The sequence below is a fragment of the Ictalurus furcatus genome, chromosome 18, assembly GCF_023375685.1.
Source record: "Ictalurus furcatus strain D&B chromosome 18, Billie_1.0, whole genome shotgun sequence".
In the NCBI taxonomy this organism is placed as follows: Eukaryota; Metazoa; Chordata; class Actinopteri; order Siluriformes; family Ictaluridae; genus Ictalurus; species Ictalurus furcatus.
In genome coordinates, this window is record NC_071272.1 from 15,939,172 (window position 1) to 15,955,038 (window position 15,867).

The window sequence follows — 15,867 nt, forward strand, 5'->3', positions numbered from 1 at the left end:
TATACACTCTGAAACTACATCCATGGTTGAGGTTACATCATCTGCATAAAACCACCATTACAAAACACTCCACTGCTTTGACTTAATTAGTACTGAATAAAGACAAGCTCTATTTTTCCTCCTCCACTTTCATTTCTGTGGTTTGGTCTACTAGAAATAGCACCGCTGGGTAAGGTACAATTAACAACAAGGATCCAGCTGACTTCAACCAGAAACTATCAATTATCATTCTGGGTTTGATTATTTTTTTTAGTTTTTATTTTGAACTCCAGAGTACTTGGGTAATTATTGTAGATGTACTGAAAGTTGGTGAAGTATACATAGTTTCAAGAGAAGCAGGACATTTTGGACAAAAGTCTTTCATCAGCTGTGCAAGCAAAATGCTTCTGAGGTTGTAAGAGATGAAATGAATAATGTAGCGTTTACCAATTCTACTCCGCTACCTGGTTTAAAAGTAAGTATGCTACAGCCCCACTACTGGAAAATGTCTCTAAAGTGATATCTTCTGTACTTGTAGCTATGCTACTGCTTAACACTGTAAGTGTGTCTGATGCAAGGATGTGAGAAGATACATGAGCTACTTTTTCTTTTTGTCACAACAACAATAACAGTTCTACAAAGAAACAGAGGGGTAGTTGTTTTCTATAGCTGCTGCTTTTGTGTGTGTGTGTGTGTGTGTGTGTGTGTGTGTGTGTGTGTGTGAGAGTGAGAGGGAGAGAGAGAGAGAGAGAGAGATAGAGAGTGCAGGACTGAGGTAGGACACTGTAGAGAGAGGAGGAGCACTGGCCTCTTTTGGGGTTTGACCACCGGGAAATAATGAAATACCTTCACTTCTCTATACACGCCACATTTGGGAATAGGGCAGTGCATCACGATGCTACCGTTTGTGCGGTACGAAAATAAGACGTGGGAAACAATCTTGATGACATGTTCGTAATTGCTTCTCTATTTAGAAAGCAGGCTGACAGTTCTAAATAAAAAGTGTTAAGATCTGCCTCAAGTGCTGCCTCACTGTACATCACAAGGATAACACCAGATGAGGAGACAAACTTCATTGTTTTCATGCTCCTAAAATCTGGAACTCATTATCCCTAGATAAATATCAGCCTCCCTCTGATACTAGTGTTACAAAAACTTGGCTTTTATGTCTCTACTGTCACTCTCATTTTCTTGCTTTTACTTTCAAACCTCATGCTTAATTTACTCACACTATGTAAGGAATAATAATAATTTTAAAAAACGGTGGGGCATGCTGTTATAGGAAAATAAATCAACGATGAGGTGGTGTAATGGAGCCTTTAGTAAAGCAGATTTACGGTTACCAGTCTGAAGTCAAATAACTGCACATCTAGAAGTGTTTTATACCACAGCGATTTGTCAACGGTAACATTTTCAAAAAAGTTGTACTTTTTTTTTATCGGTTTAGTCACATTTCATGCTGTGGAACGTTTGTGAGACAAGTTAGTGCCTATTATCATCACTTACACTATAACAGCTATACACATAAGCATTCAGCTCATGTCAACAGACTTTTTCTTCTCTTGAAGTTAACAAAACAAAAAAAAAAATACATCTCGTCATGTTTCCTGAAAGATCAGAACATGCAAAGTCCTTTAAGATTGGAAAATCTTCAGGTGACCTTTTCCCAGTCTTCATCTGTCCAGTTTTGGTGATCATGTTCCTGTTTTTGACTGATGGGATTGCAACCCAGTGTGGTCTTCTGCTGTTGTAACCCACCTGCCTCAAGGTTTAAAGTGTGGTGTGTTCCGAGATGCTTTTCTGATCACCGTGGTTGTAAAAGAGTGGTTATCTGAATTACCGTAGCCTTCCTCTCAGCTCAAACCAGCCTGGTCATTCTCCTCTGACCTCTCTCATCAACATGGGTTCTAGGTTCATTCCGCTCACTGGATGTTTTTCATATCTGCACCATTCTGTGTGAACTCTAGAGACTGCTGTGTGTGAAAATCCCAGCAGGTCAGCAGTTTCTGAAATACTCAAACCAGCCTGTCTGGCACCAACACCAGTGTCACTGAGAGACTGCATTTTCACCATTCTGATGTTTGCCGTGAACATTAACTAAAGTGCTTGACCCGTATCTGTATGATTTTATGCATTGTGCTGCTGCCCCATGATTGGCTGATTGGATAACTACATTCATGAACAGGTGTAGAGGTGTTCCTTATTTATGAGTGTATGTAATACTTCATCATAAAATAATTCTTCAATTAATTTAACTGTCTAAAGTTGTTCCTACATAAAATAAGCATGACCATCATTCTAGCCATCATTGTGCATCCCCAACTTCAATTATGCTGCCCCACATCCATCTTTGCTTTTACTATATTAGTCACTACTTTCTACAGAACTAACCACAACCACCAAAGCTCCCTCACTCATGAGAACATCTCACGTTATTAGACTGAAACTCGTTAACCAATGAATTCAGAAAAATGCTGAAGATTGAACAGTGATATGTTCAGCATGACAGGACATTGTGCAATCATGGCATTTCAAAAGGCCTGGCGTACAGCTCGTCATTTCAAAATGCCTGGATGTCAGAAAACCAGGGTACAGTGAATGCTGCTGCTGTGAAACATCCTCTTTTTTTTTGAAAAAACCAAAACCCATGAATAGCTGCTTGGAAAATGAATAACTATTGCCTGTGGCTAGCAAACCCACATCATGTGAAAGTGTATCCCGGTCCAGTGCTCAAAATAAGCTTCGTCTTTGCTGTTAGCATGACTCAGAGTGTCCTCAAAACAAGCCTTTCTTTTACAAAATAAAATTTAAAAACATGTTACACTTGTCATAAGACAACAGATCACATTTGTCACTTGTCCTGTGATCAAGCAGTGCTTCGGTTCTGTACGTTTTCTACACTAGATGTTTCTCCAGAATATAAGGTGCAACTGCTCGGAGAGAACACCACATCGTGTTATACTTTTGTACATGGTGCATCCTGATACATGACTGTACCAGGCACTCTACAATTTACATGATAAATATGGACTTTGGTGCATTTTAGAAACTCCTACTGAACTAGACTAAAGTCTAATTTAGTTTTTGTCCCTTTAGTGTTGTTTAGTGTTGCGTTTCATGACCTCATTTCCACAGCTTTTCAATATTATGTTAATCTTAAAGTAATTCACTTTTCCCTAACCATCCTATAACTGTTACACTAGCATAAAACACTAATGAATGAGTATACTAGGCTGTTACAAACATTACTGTTTAATCTCTCTTTTCCTCATTTAGGGTCATGAACTTATATGCAAATATTTCTTCTTACGGATTGTCTCGGACAAGACGTAATAAAGGTTTACTGTTTTTAGCTGTTCTTTGCTGTTTTTTGTGTGTATTTAAACTGCGGGGGTTATTTTGACCCATAACATAAGGGATGTAACTTTTTACCACCAAGAGAATAGGAGGGTTAAAGCTGCATTGAGCTCAAAGTTAAGCACGTCTAGTGATGACTTAATCCCAAAGTTGGTATTGTACACTGGTAATCAACCCTTCCAGTCATGGAATTATCTACAGAATTATGTGCTACTTAAATAGTTGAATGTGTGGGGCAGTGTATGCCCAAAACAAAGGTCAAATAATTCCAACTAATGGGGTAGGAACCCCAATTGTTACATTGAGACATATTTTGCATGGAGCGCAAAAAAATGTGATCATCGTCATTAAGACTACTCATGTACTCATGAACTTTACTCTTAGTATACACACCGTATATTAGGATTACATTACATTTACATTACATTATAGTAATATCAGTGTCTTCTTTATTTCACCCGTAAAATGTTATTGGACTATCTTTTCTATAACATTTTATGCAGGCAGCTGGCAAGTACATATTTTATCATTTTAAAAAATCCGAATGGACCACCCAGAAAATTTAAAGTAAGCATCCACACATCACAATTTTGAATATTAATGGAATTCCCCACATATCAATTGACAAAAACACTGAATACAGCCCCTGGTGAATGCATACACCAATAATTTGTACAGCTTCGTCCGAAATCGCGTACCGTGACAGTACCTACTGCTTGGCTGTTGAAACAGTACGTACTGTTCAGTACCTTTTTCAGTATAAAAAGAGCCAACACGCTGCCTTCTGCCATTTTTGATTCTGCAGAATCTCAACGGAAGCAATAGGCTATCCAGGTATTTCTTGAATACTGTTTTATGAATATTGAGAATTCGGACATACTACTCCTTTGGCATACTGCTTTTCGCCCTACTGTATAGTAGGGTAGTAGGGTTGCAGCCTATGTAATAAACTGCTAATGTAAGCATGAAGCATTTCCTATTATGTAACTGTCCACACAGCAGGAAGTAGCTCTGAGCTCTAGGAAGTTTAGAGGTACCCATCAGGAAAACCATAATCTCTATATCTGTGCTTGCTGCAATCTGCATCTGATACGACTGCACTGATGGAGGCTCATTAGACACCCTACATTAAACACTAACGATAAGATGTAATCACAGGAAGCAGGGTAAACCAATGTATTTACACTTCAGCATTTGGAATTTGGCATGAGTCCCAGAAATTCATGCTTCTCTAACGCAAAACAGTGACTCTGATGAAAAGTGTTGACTCAACAAAAAAAAAAAAAAAACTAAAATAAGAAAAGGAAAGGCAGTAAAGGAAGCCTGACCATTGATATTCTAAGCATTTAATTTGATTAAGAAGCATGTTAGTCCAACAGAAACACAGTGTTTCTATAATTGTTTTAAAGACAGCAGGCATGGAAAGAGAACCAAAAAGCAGGATGGTGTCAAACCCATACACAGTGCTAAAATACAGACTCCACATGCAGCTGTCGCCAATAAACCTTTACATTGTGTTGTGTCATCACAATAGTTCATGGTCATAAAGAGAATATACAGAACAGCCAAGCACAGCACTTCAACCCGAAGCACTAGGCAGAGATTTCCTATTGCCAAAGAATGCCGGCTTATTTTTGAAGGGTTTCAGCCAAAGTGATGAGCAGCGCCAAATCAAATATAGCGAGGCACGTCTGATCTGTGACATGCACACAGCTCGTCCAAAGTAATCAGAGATGTTCATGAGTCGCTTTATGCAGGTCCGAGTCACTTGTAAGCATTTAATTGCATGTTAAAACTGCTATATTATTTCTAGGGAACACTTTATATTGTATAGCATTGCTCATATTTAATGTCCAAAACTATGTAGCCTAATCACTCAATCCAATTTGTCCACACTCAATTACATGCATATATTGAAAACAATAAAACAAAATGTATGTCTAGCATATTCTACACATAAATCCAGGCCCACGGAGATTTTTATTTTAATTATTTTTTTAAACTGGTGTTGTACTTAATTGCCACTGATAATCAAATCGCCCAATAAATGTTCCACTTACGCTAATCTAAGTGCAACAGCTGGTTTTATTTTATTCATGGGTGCTGGGCATAAAACATTGAGCATGAACACTTACCATTCATGCTCAATGCCCCTGATCTGGAGCAACACCAAAATTAACACCCCTGCAAGCTGCACATGAATACCACTACTATAAACTACGGCACGCTAATTAATTGACTGAGGGATGAAGTACGTAATTTTATTCGATTTTTTAAAATGTTTTATTCAGGGAGAAAATTTAATGTTGCAAGGTTTGCAGTTTTGTGCCAAATTGGGCTAGTTTCGGAACAAGGTTGTGGGTGGAAAAGGCAAATTAGCAGGTGGCCTTAAAATGTTTGTTTTTTTAAAGCAAATAATCATAATTAAATATAATCAATTTCTGCAAGCATACACTATGCCAAACAAAGGGAAAGTGCAAGTAGTTACAGTGCATCTATGGTGTATAAGGCAGATCGCAGATAGTGCAAATTCGAAATGCGTGTGCACCACGGTGACCTTGTTTCCCCACACAAAGACAGAGGAAAAAGAAGAAATAAATGTGTCCCTTCTCCAATTCTCACATGTTGGGATAGTTTCAGGTTTTTTTGTGAGGTTGAACTGGAGATTTTTCTGAGATGTAGGAACCCTGGTCTAGAGTCTGGGTCAAGTCATGAGATAGTCAGAATGTAATGAATCCCCATCTTGCACTAATCACACGGACAATCTGTAGGAGACTGGGAAAACTTTAGACTGGGAAAGACCGTAAAAAAACAGGATCACTTTTCCATACAAAAACTATTCTAGGAGTACCAGATGAACCCTCAACCCTAAATTCTGTCAAGTCAGTCAGTACTGCAAATTCAGTGTAGATTACGTTGTTGTACAAGTTTGTAGGAGTTGCATTAATATACGATGCATTTTTATTTTAAATGATGTTTGTATTTACTCTACACTCTAAAGACCCCCACTGTTATTGTTTAGTTTTTGTCCCATTAGTGTTGCGGTATTTCAGTGCTGTGTTTACTGAGCTCAAGCTCCAGTCTTTCACTGAAAGGTCATAATTTCCGACCTCCGACTAGGAAAAAATAAAGAAAATGACCTTAACTCTGAATTGAGGAGATCATACCTAGTTTCCGGGTAGGAATTCAGAGTTCAACAAGTGACATCAACTCAACATGGCTGCTCACAGCATCAGCAGTAAACACAAAATACCTTTAAATAAGTTATGCTGTATACAAGTATTTGCATTAGCTCAATCAAAGTACAGACAAACTCGCTTGTTAAATCTATAACACTGATTACAGTTCATTGTTCCGAGGAGGAAAACGTGCACCACTCATCAAAGTTAGCTGGCTAGTTTGTTGACAACAAAAGACTAACATTAATAAATGGGAACGTTGCAATTTCACTAACGAAAAAAATGACATTTCTCTGCACCATGTAGAATGAAGCAGCTGTAAATTTGTCTTATCTAGAAAAGCCTCTTAAAGGCTTAAATTTTCAAAGTAAAATCTCTCCTTAACCGAAATGTGGTTAAGTTAAATCAGTTAAGATGTGACTGAAGTTTGCTTTGCGCTATATTTATGAGCCTCATGTTGCTATAAAGTAAGGAGCAAGGAAAGCTCTTACCATTTAATCTGTTTAGCGCCCATGCTGGTGTAAGTGGCTATCCAACTGCGCTGCTCCTACTCATCCATGTCGGACCGGCTAGAAAACCGCTCACTAACATCCTTCTCACTCACGCTCTCTTCTTTAGGGTCCAGTCTGAGAGCCATCCATAGACTTACAGTAAACAGAGGCAGATGGGAGCAAAGGCTCACCAAGCCGTCCTTTGAGAAATCACTAAAGGACAAAGTATCATCTCAGAGAGAAAACCTCAAAAGTCCAAGCTAATACTGTGAAACAGTTAAAAGCTTTTGATGGTGTGATCCACAGATCTGCTGCTCCCGACGTGCCACATATGGAAATCCTATTTTGCTTCAATAACAGAGGAGCGAAGCTCTACTCTGTCACCAAGGCAGCTGCCTCCTGCCCCGTTCTCTCTTTCGGTGTGCCCATTTTTCTGTGAAATCTCTCTTCCACATTTTTATGACATACTGTCCACAGTCAGAGAGGTTGCCGAGAGCCACAGAACAAAGCCGGGTTCCTCCTGTTTATCTTTCTCACTCTGCCTTCCCTCGCTGAGATGTCAGACATAGCTTAACCCTCCACTGGTTCTGCTCCTCCTACCTCACCAGTCCCTCCCTCAAACTCTTCCCTCTCTCCCTCCCCTTCAGGTTCAGTGCATGGGTGAGGTGGCCAGGGGGAACAGCAGTGATTGGAATCGGCACAGAGTTAGCTCAAGAGGCTCTGCTCTGCACTGCTTACTGGAGGCCCCAACATACTTTTGGATCTTCTCGGAAGTGTGCACAAAATATCTCAGGGTATTACAGGGTTCTTATTATTTCCACAATTTAGACTTTGTTCCAAATTTATTTATTTTATTTTTTTTATGTAGGCTAATATTCCAAATGTTCTATATTGTTTTCTTGGTCATTTTAAAAGGTCATTAATGCCATAGTGAAACACAAAAACACGAAATATATCCATCAGGAACCTAAAGACAGAAACCTACAGGCAATACCTATAGACAACAAATATCTGTAATTTTTCCAAAATGAGAAAAAAAACACAACAAACTAATTTCTATACTTTTCCAGATCAGGAATTAAGTGCTGCTCAACTCAAAATCTTTTCCTGACGTTCCAGACCTGCACATGAACATGTATTAGTGTTACCATTTTTTTTCCCTCCTTGCGTGCAGCAGCTTTTAAAGCTCGTCAATTAGACAAGAACACTGACTACATGGACTTTAGGGTGAAACTATCTTGGCAATAGTTAATTATATTATATTATACTATACTACTTGGATATGTACAATATTCAAAAATATTATTGTGGCCATACAACATATGCCCAAAAAATTCGTTGACACCTGACGATCACAGCATCACATATGTGGGTCTTCCTCAAACTGTTGCCAGAAAGTTGGAAGCACTCAACATTCTAGGACGCCTTTGTGTGCTGTAACATTAAGATTATCCTTCGCTGGAACTAAAAAGCCCAAACCATTTTTGTTTGTCAAGTTTGGTGTGGAAGAAACCACGTGTCCTGCACAGAGCCCTGAACACCTTTGGGATGAATTGGAACGCCGACTGCACCCCTAGGACTCCTCACCCAAGATCAGCGCCTGACCTCACTAATGCTCTTGTAGCTAAATGAGCAAATCCCCATAGCCACGCGTCAAAATCTACATGAAAGCCTTCTCAAAAGTGTTTAGGCTGTTATACGTCAATGTTCAACAAGCTCATAACGTGCACTAGTCAGGTGTCCACAAACTTTTGGCCATATGGTGTACTGTTTGTGGACGATTTAGTGTTGCTTATCTTAGTCTGAGTTTCACTTTTGGATCTTACGAGTCATTATACCTTTTTCTCTCTGCATTATCCGGATGCCATTTTTCATACAGAGGCTCAAATTCTTGGGGCAGTTACATGTTGTTAAGGGGTTATGGCGCTCGAGCAGCAATTTGGACAGGCAGTGGTACTGTGGATCCTGAGACAAGAACTCATAATCTTTTGGTCACAGGTGCTAGTCTTTATCCACGGAGCTTTCACAGCTCAGGGAAAAGAAACAGAAGATTTCCACTTTTGGGTTAACCGCATTTGTCATCATGGTCTTTCCTGTCAGATCAGTTTGCCCACTCACACATCACTTTTTGCTTTCAAAAAGGAATAAACCTTCACGGAGTAGCGAGGGCTCGAGACAGAGCGGACGTCTCTCTGTGACTGACCCCCCGCTGCTGCACTCTCAATTTCTTGTTTGAATTGAATTTGCAGACTTTGTCTCAAACCTGGTTGTGTCTGTAGATAAAGCATTAATCGTCGGAGACTTTAATATTCATTTTGATAACCTGGAAGACCCTCTAAGATTAGCGGTTGTGTCCATCTTAGATTCAGTAGGGATTAATCAGAACGTAATCGGGCCTACTCATAATGGTGGTCACACTCTTGACCTCATACTAACATACGGACTAAGTATAGAAAATATTATCATTCTTCCGCAGACTGAAGTTGTCTCAGACCATTATCTTATCTCGTTCATAATACGAATTGATCATAATATTTCCACCTCGCCTCGCTACCGCGTAAAACGTACCTACACATCAGCTACTGCACCGAGCTTCATAAATAACCTCGCAGAAACATCAATTAGATTTGGATCACCGTCAGATCACATAGAACTCGATCAGGCGACTGAAAGCTTGGAGTCAACACTCCGCTACACGCTAGATAGAGTGGCTCCACTCAAAAGGAAAATAATTAGAGAAAAAAAATTAGCACCCTGGTATAACGATCAAACGCGAACCTTAAAACAGACAACTCGACAATTAGAACGTAAATGGCATCAAACCAAACTGGTGATATTTCAAACAGCATGGAAGGAGAGCCTACTGAAATATAGGAAATCTCTTGGCGATGCTAGAAAAATCTATTTCTCCGCCTTAATAGGAGACAACAAAAACAATTCTAGATTCCTTTTCAACACAGTAGCAAAATTAACTAGGAATAAAACCACTACAGAGAGAAACACTCAATCATTACATAGCAGTGAAGATTTCATGAAATTTTTCATCGATAAGGTTGAAAATATTAGACGTGAAATACAGGCCATTAAATTAAAACCGGACAGTACTGTAACAAACCCATTACATGACAATGTAGCAATATCAGATCAATGTTTAGAGTATTTTGCTTCGCTTAGAGAGACCGAACTAGCTACATTAATCTCTTCAGCCAATTCATCAACTTGCATACTAGATCCCGTACCTACATGTTTGTTTAAACAGATTTGTCCAGGAGTAATTGAACCACTTCTAAATATAATCAATTCTTCCCTAAGCACTGGCTATGTACCTAAATCACTTAAATTAGCAGTTATTAAACCCTTGATTAAAAAACCTGATCTTGACCCGTCTCAATTGTCCAGCTATAGACCAATATCAAATCTCCCCTTCATCTCTAAGATTTTAGAAAAGGTTGTAGCAAAGCAGTTATGCTCGTACTTAGATAGGAATAACATTCATGAAATGTATCAGTCAGGGTTTAGACCTCATCATAGCACAGAGACAGCATTAGTTAAAGTAGTAAATGACCTTCTACTGACCTACGATCAGGGTTGTGTCTCTCTGCTTGTGTTACTCGACCTTAGTGCAGCTTTTGATACTATAGATCACACTATTCTCCTTGATAGATTAGAAAATGTTGTTGGTATTAAGGGAACAGTCCTCTCCTGGCTCAGGTCTTATCTGACCGATCGTTATCAGTTCGTAGATGTAAATGGTGAATTCTCCATGCGTACTGAGGTTACTTTTGGAGTTCCACAGGGTTCTGTTTTAGGCCCACTGCTCTTTACTTTATATATGCTACCCCTAGGTCAAATTATTCGTAAACATGGAATTAGCTTCCACTGTTATGCTGATGATACACAGTTGTATGTTTCAGCGAAGCCAGAGGACAGACAGAAGCTTAGTAAAGCTGAGGATTGTGTAAAGGACATTAGACATTGGATGTTAACTAACTTCCTTCTACTTAATTCTGATAAAACAGAAATACTTTTATTAGGCCCACGTGTAGCTAGAAGTAATCTTTCTGATCACATGGTTACTCTGGATGGTCTTTCTGTTTCATCATGTGCAGCAGTTAAAGACCTTGGAGTGATTATTGACTCCAGCCTATCATTTGATGCTCATGTAGATAATATTACTAGGATAGCCTTCTTTCATCTCAGAAATATTTCTAAAATAAGAAACATATTGTCACTACATGATGCGGAAATACTAGTTCATGCATTCGTCACCTCTAGATTAGATTACTGTAATGCCTTACTGTCTGGATGTTCCAGTAGGAATATAAATAAGCTCCAGTTAGTCCAGAATGCAGCTGCTAGAGTCCTAACTAGAACTAGAAGGTACGGCCATATCACACCGATATTATCAATACTGCATTGGCTCCCAGTAAAATCTCGCATTAACTATAAAATACTTTTATTAACCTATAAAGCACTAAATGGTCTCGCGCCACAATATCTAAGCGACCTTTTGGTTTTATATAATCCGCCACGCCTACTTAGATCAAAAGATGCAGGCTATTTGACGGTACCTCGAATAGTGAAGGCTACAGCAGGGGGAAGAGCTTTCTCTTATAGAGCCCCACAGTTATGGAACAGTCTTCCTATTAGTGTTCGGGACTCAGACACAGTCTCAGTGTTTAAGTCTAGGCTTAAAACGTATTTGTTTACTCAAGCCTACCCTGACTAGATTCTGTTCTACTACTTCGCAGTTATAATAATCTTTTTTCTCCCTCTCTCCTTTCGCCGAGCCCCACATGAATTTATGGAGATACTAGAGATCCAGATCCTTTCTGCCGCTGGATGGAGCTCAAATCTTCTCTAATTCCAGACTGCTGGGACTACGGCTGCTCCTAAGGCCATACAGACTTCATATAAATCCATAATGAACTTTTTCACACTATCTGTTGTTACCCAGATGAGGATGGGTTCCCTTCTGAGTCGGGTTCCTCTCAAGGTTTCTTCCTCTTAAAACATCTTAGGGAGTTTTTCCTTGCCACCGTCGCCACTCAGTGGCTTGCTCAGTTGGGATAAATTCGCACCTTTAATATCTGTATACCATGTTGATATTTCTGTAAAGCTGCTTTGAGACAATGTCTATTGTAAAAAGCGCTATACAAATAAAATTGAATTGAATTGAATTGTTTAGTATGTGCTTGTATAGCCTCTGGCCTTTCTTATGGAATAAAGCTCTTAAGAGATGTCCTACTTGTACATAGCTCATAATTATATCAAGCTCCAAGACGAAGATGATCACCGTGTTCTCACTGACATGGTGTGAGGCTGGTGAGAAAGCAACTGTCTATAGCTGCTATAATGTAAGAGAAAACAGGAACATGTTTCATGGAGGCTCCAGAATATTAAATATAAGTAATAAATGGGTCAAAAGTACAACACGATGTTAGCCTTGGCAAATTGCTGCAGTATAATAAAACACTTCAGGAAAAGAATCCTGCCATTAATTATTTTTCTATAACAGCATGAGGGTTTTATTCCTTACTTGAGACTTGCATTTGCTTATAAGTGAATCTTCTTGACTCCTCTATTAAAGAAAAACCTTTACAATAATCCTAACTTAGAGAGAATGAAAAAAAAGACAAGCATAAGATAGCAGAAGCATAACGGAATGTGTTTGGTATTTATTTATTAATTCACTTTAATAGGTATGTATCCGACATTCAGAACATCTATAGAGAAGCAGCCTCACACTACTCCTGACTAATCAGCTGCTTCTGACAGCTAGGAGGAGAATGAAGAGCTTTTGACAGCAGGTGCTGGAGGGTGTGAGTCAGAGCTTCGAACAACAAACAGAGGCAGTGAGCCGATCTGACGCCGAGTAAAATGAAGGGAGTATGCAGAATGCCACTATTGTTCTCAGTTCTCAGACGCAGAGAGCTGGCCGTGCCAACGAGCCATCGGGTGTAACCTTTAACCCCTACGCATCTGTGTTCATCTCGTGCCTGGGTGAAGAAGCACCTCACCAGATGCTGCTCCGAAACACATGAACAGGTTTCAACATGAGAGAGCATGAGACCTAAGCAAGCTGCATGAAGAGTGCCTTAATGTTTACATTCTTTTGCTATTTGGCACACCTCTGCCTCCTGGTACTGTCAAAAGATTGTCTTCTGGAGCAGGTTGTTTCTGAAAATCGGATATCGTGAAGAGTAACAATGCATCTATACTGCTAACGTTCAACTGCCACTGGAGCACATGGCCTTACCTTGGGTCTCCTGTCTCTGTGTCGTCCACACCGGCTCCTCCCTGTCCCTCATACTGCTGGACCAAAGCCCGCACACTCCAGCATGGGTTCTCAATCTCTTCATCAGCACTGGAGCTTTGCCTGAGGGGTGTTAAGCGTGAGTGGCAATCAGCCTGGAGGACTTTCTAATCAGTGAGACTTTAAAGCCATACAAGAGGGTTTAGAGGGCTGTATTTCAACTGAACATCTCCCTTGGCTAAAAAAACAGATTTAATCTTAATAGGAATTCCATCAAGTTTGAATTTTATAAATTATTTTCTTTTGGAGAAGTAATTCAAAGTAAGTCAAGAAAAATGGATAATTCTAGAGAAAATTAGATCAACTTTACAGGGTGTGATAGGAACTTGGAATCATGTCAAAATAGCTGCTTCTTATCCAAATTAAATGTTCTGGTATCTCTTGGATTTGTGTATTTAATAATACCAAAATGGTGGTGAATTTTTTGAGGAATAAAAGACAACGCAGTGACAATGCTGTTACATGAAAATAGCCAACGACACGGATGTGTGATGCAACTGGAGATCGACCGATAATCGGTTTTACCGATATTTTCCCCGATATTTAAAGATTTTTTCCATAATCGGATACGGTTGTGTAATATCGGATCCACCGAAAAATGGCCATCTTGTGGGCGTTTTGAGAATTGCATGCAGGACCACAATCACAGCACTGATTCTAAGGAGAGACGGGTCAACAACGGTGCGCACAGGTAACGTATACTTGCTTTGCTTTGCGCACAGGTAACGTATACTTGCTTTGCTTTAATGAACAAACTTTATTTAGCATAACAGACATTAATTAACAAATTACATGTCTTACATAAATGCCCGATATGTAGTTTAAGCAGCTTGGTGTTAAGAAATAGAGACGAACTCACGTTATCTGTTTACCTCATCAAAGCTTTTATTTTTTAAAAAGACACTTTAGTAACAGCGCACTTTTTATTTTATTTTTTGCACTCTTTCAGACCCCTTTATTTACTGGTGTTTAAATAAGAGTTTTTTGTGTATTATCTTGTACGCAAGGAGTTAGTGACATTGACAAAATTCCTATAAATAAAGCGGTTTGTTCAGTTCAGTGGTGTTATCATTGGGTCAAAAACAAAAGTAAAACAATAAATAAATATTGGTTCTGCACGTCGGTTATCGGACACATAAACATGCAAATGATCAGTACCGGTAATAAAAAATAAAAAAATCAATATCGGTCGATCTCTAGATGCAACCTGACGTTAAGTGGAGATACTTTTACATCCCTGAAGTTGATGTGTGGGATTTATTCCTCTTGTATCGAAGCAATTTGCCAACAATTACAATTTAACAAAACATTTATGAATAAACAACAGGTCTGCTTTAAAACGCACGTTTCAACTGTTTATACAGGGTGTCCTGAATGCCTCCATACATAGGGGATATGAACACTTTTTTAGCAAAATGTCTTCTAAAATGTAGTTTTTGTTATTTATATATTTTCTTAGACAGCGTTTAAGAACGCCTTTGACTAAAGAACAAATTGAACTCATTCTCATGGCTGGATCGGGAAGCTGTCACAAGGTTACGATGGACCACACACACACACACACACACACTCACACACAAGACACTGCTGCCAAACTTACTAACAAATTCAAAAGGAATGGAAGTGTTGCGGACCGACTGAAACGTGCACGTCCACGGCCATCTACTGTCAAAGGGACAACCGCCGTGGTGCTGGAAAACATAGTCCCTTATGTATGGAGACTTTTGAGACACCCTGTACTTACATTTAATGCTGAGGGTTTGACTACGAAACAAGTTAGTCCCTGTTCTCCCTTATAGCATCCATACAGTTATTCTCGCACCAGTCTCTGCTTTTTCTTCCTCTCTTAATGTTAATAAGATGACAGGTTGTGGTCTCTTCTTTTCTCGAAAAAATTCACAAACAAATAAACTGAACTAGTAATTGTTGAGTAGCGGCCACAATAGTGTACACTTGAGTATCGTCCGTGCGATATCTCTTTTTGACCTTCAATCTTCATCTCTAACCGCCAACTACTAGTTGCATGAAATTTAAAACATCCTGCACTCACTTTTGTGCTGGATCCAGTCCTGATGCAGAGTTCTACTATTGTCTATATTAAAGGCATGAGAATCTGTCATGGTTTCAATGGAGGAACATGAACTGTAGCAAGAATGAAAATGATGTATCCAGAAAATACTAGTTTATGAAAAAAAACATATTGTGGGCAAAAACTTGATGGCAAAACAGATTTTAATGCATCACTCAATGTTTTCGTCTATATTTCATAACTATAATTATACAACAGTTAGTTCTGGTCCACTATGTGATCGATTGAGCGATGTTCCGAGATTACTTATACTTAGTATAACCTGGGATGAGATATTTCACTGTGTGTAATCAATCCGCTCATCGCTGTTCGCCTAATAAAATTCCACTTCAGAGTTCAAAACGGTTATTACAGTAGAGTTAGCGACATCATCAGTGGACACGACAAAGAATCATTTTCAGGAATTTGACTTAGGACGTAAAATATGAAAGCTGGTTAGATGAAGATGAAATGGAA

General features: G+C 39.1%; 1 protein-coding gene across 3 annotated transcripts in view; it reads right to left on the minus strand.

Annotated features, from left to right (window-relative positions):
* The window catches only part of dixdc1b (DIX domain containing 1b), a 44,117-nt gene that overhangs the window by 9,847 nt on the left and 18,403 nt on the right, over positions 1–15,867 (minus strand). For all 3 annotated transcript variants that reach the window (XM_053648487.1, XM_053648486.1, XM_053648485.1), the window contains one exon: positions 13,266–13,385. In XM_053648487.1, the coding sequence (XP_053504462.1) occupies positions 13,266–13,385 (120 nt within the window). The remainder of the gene's footprint in view (positions 1–13,265; positions 13,386–15,867) is intronic.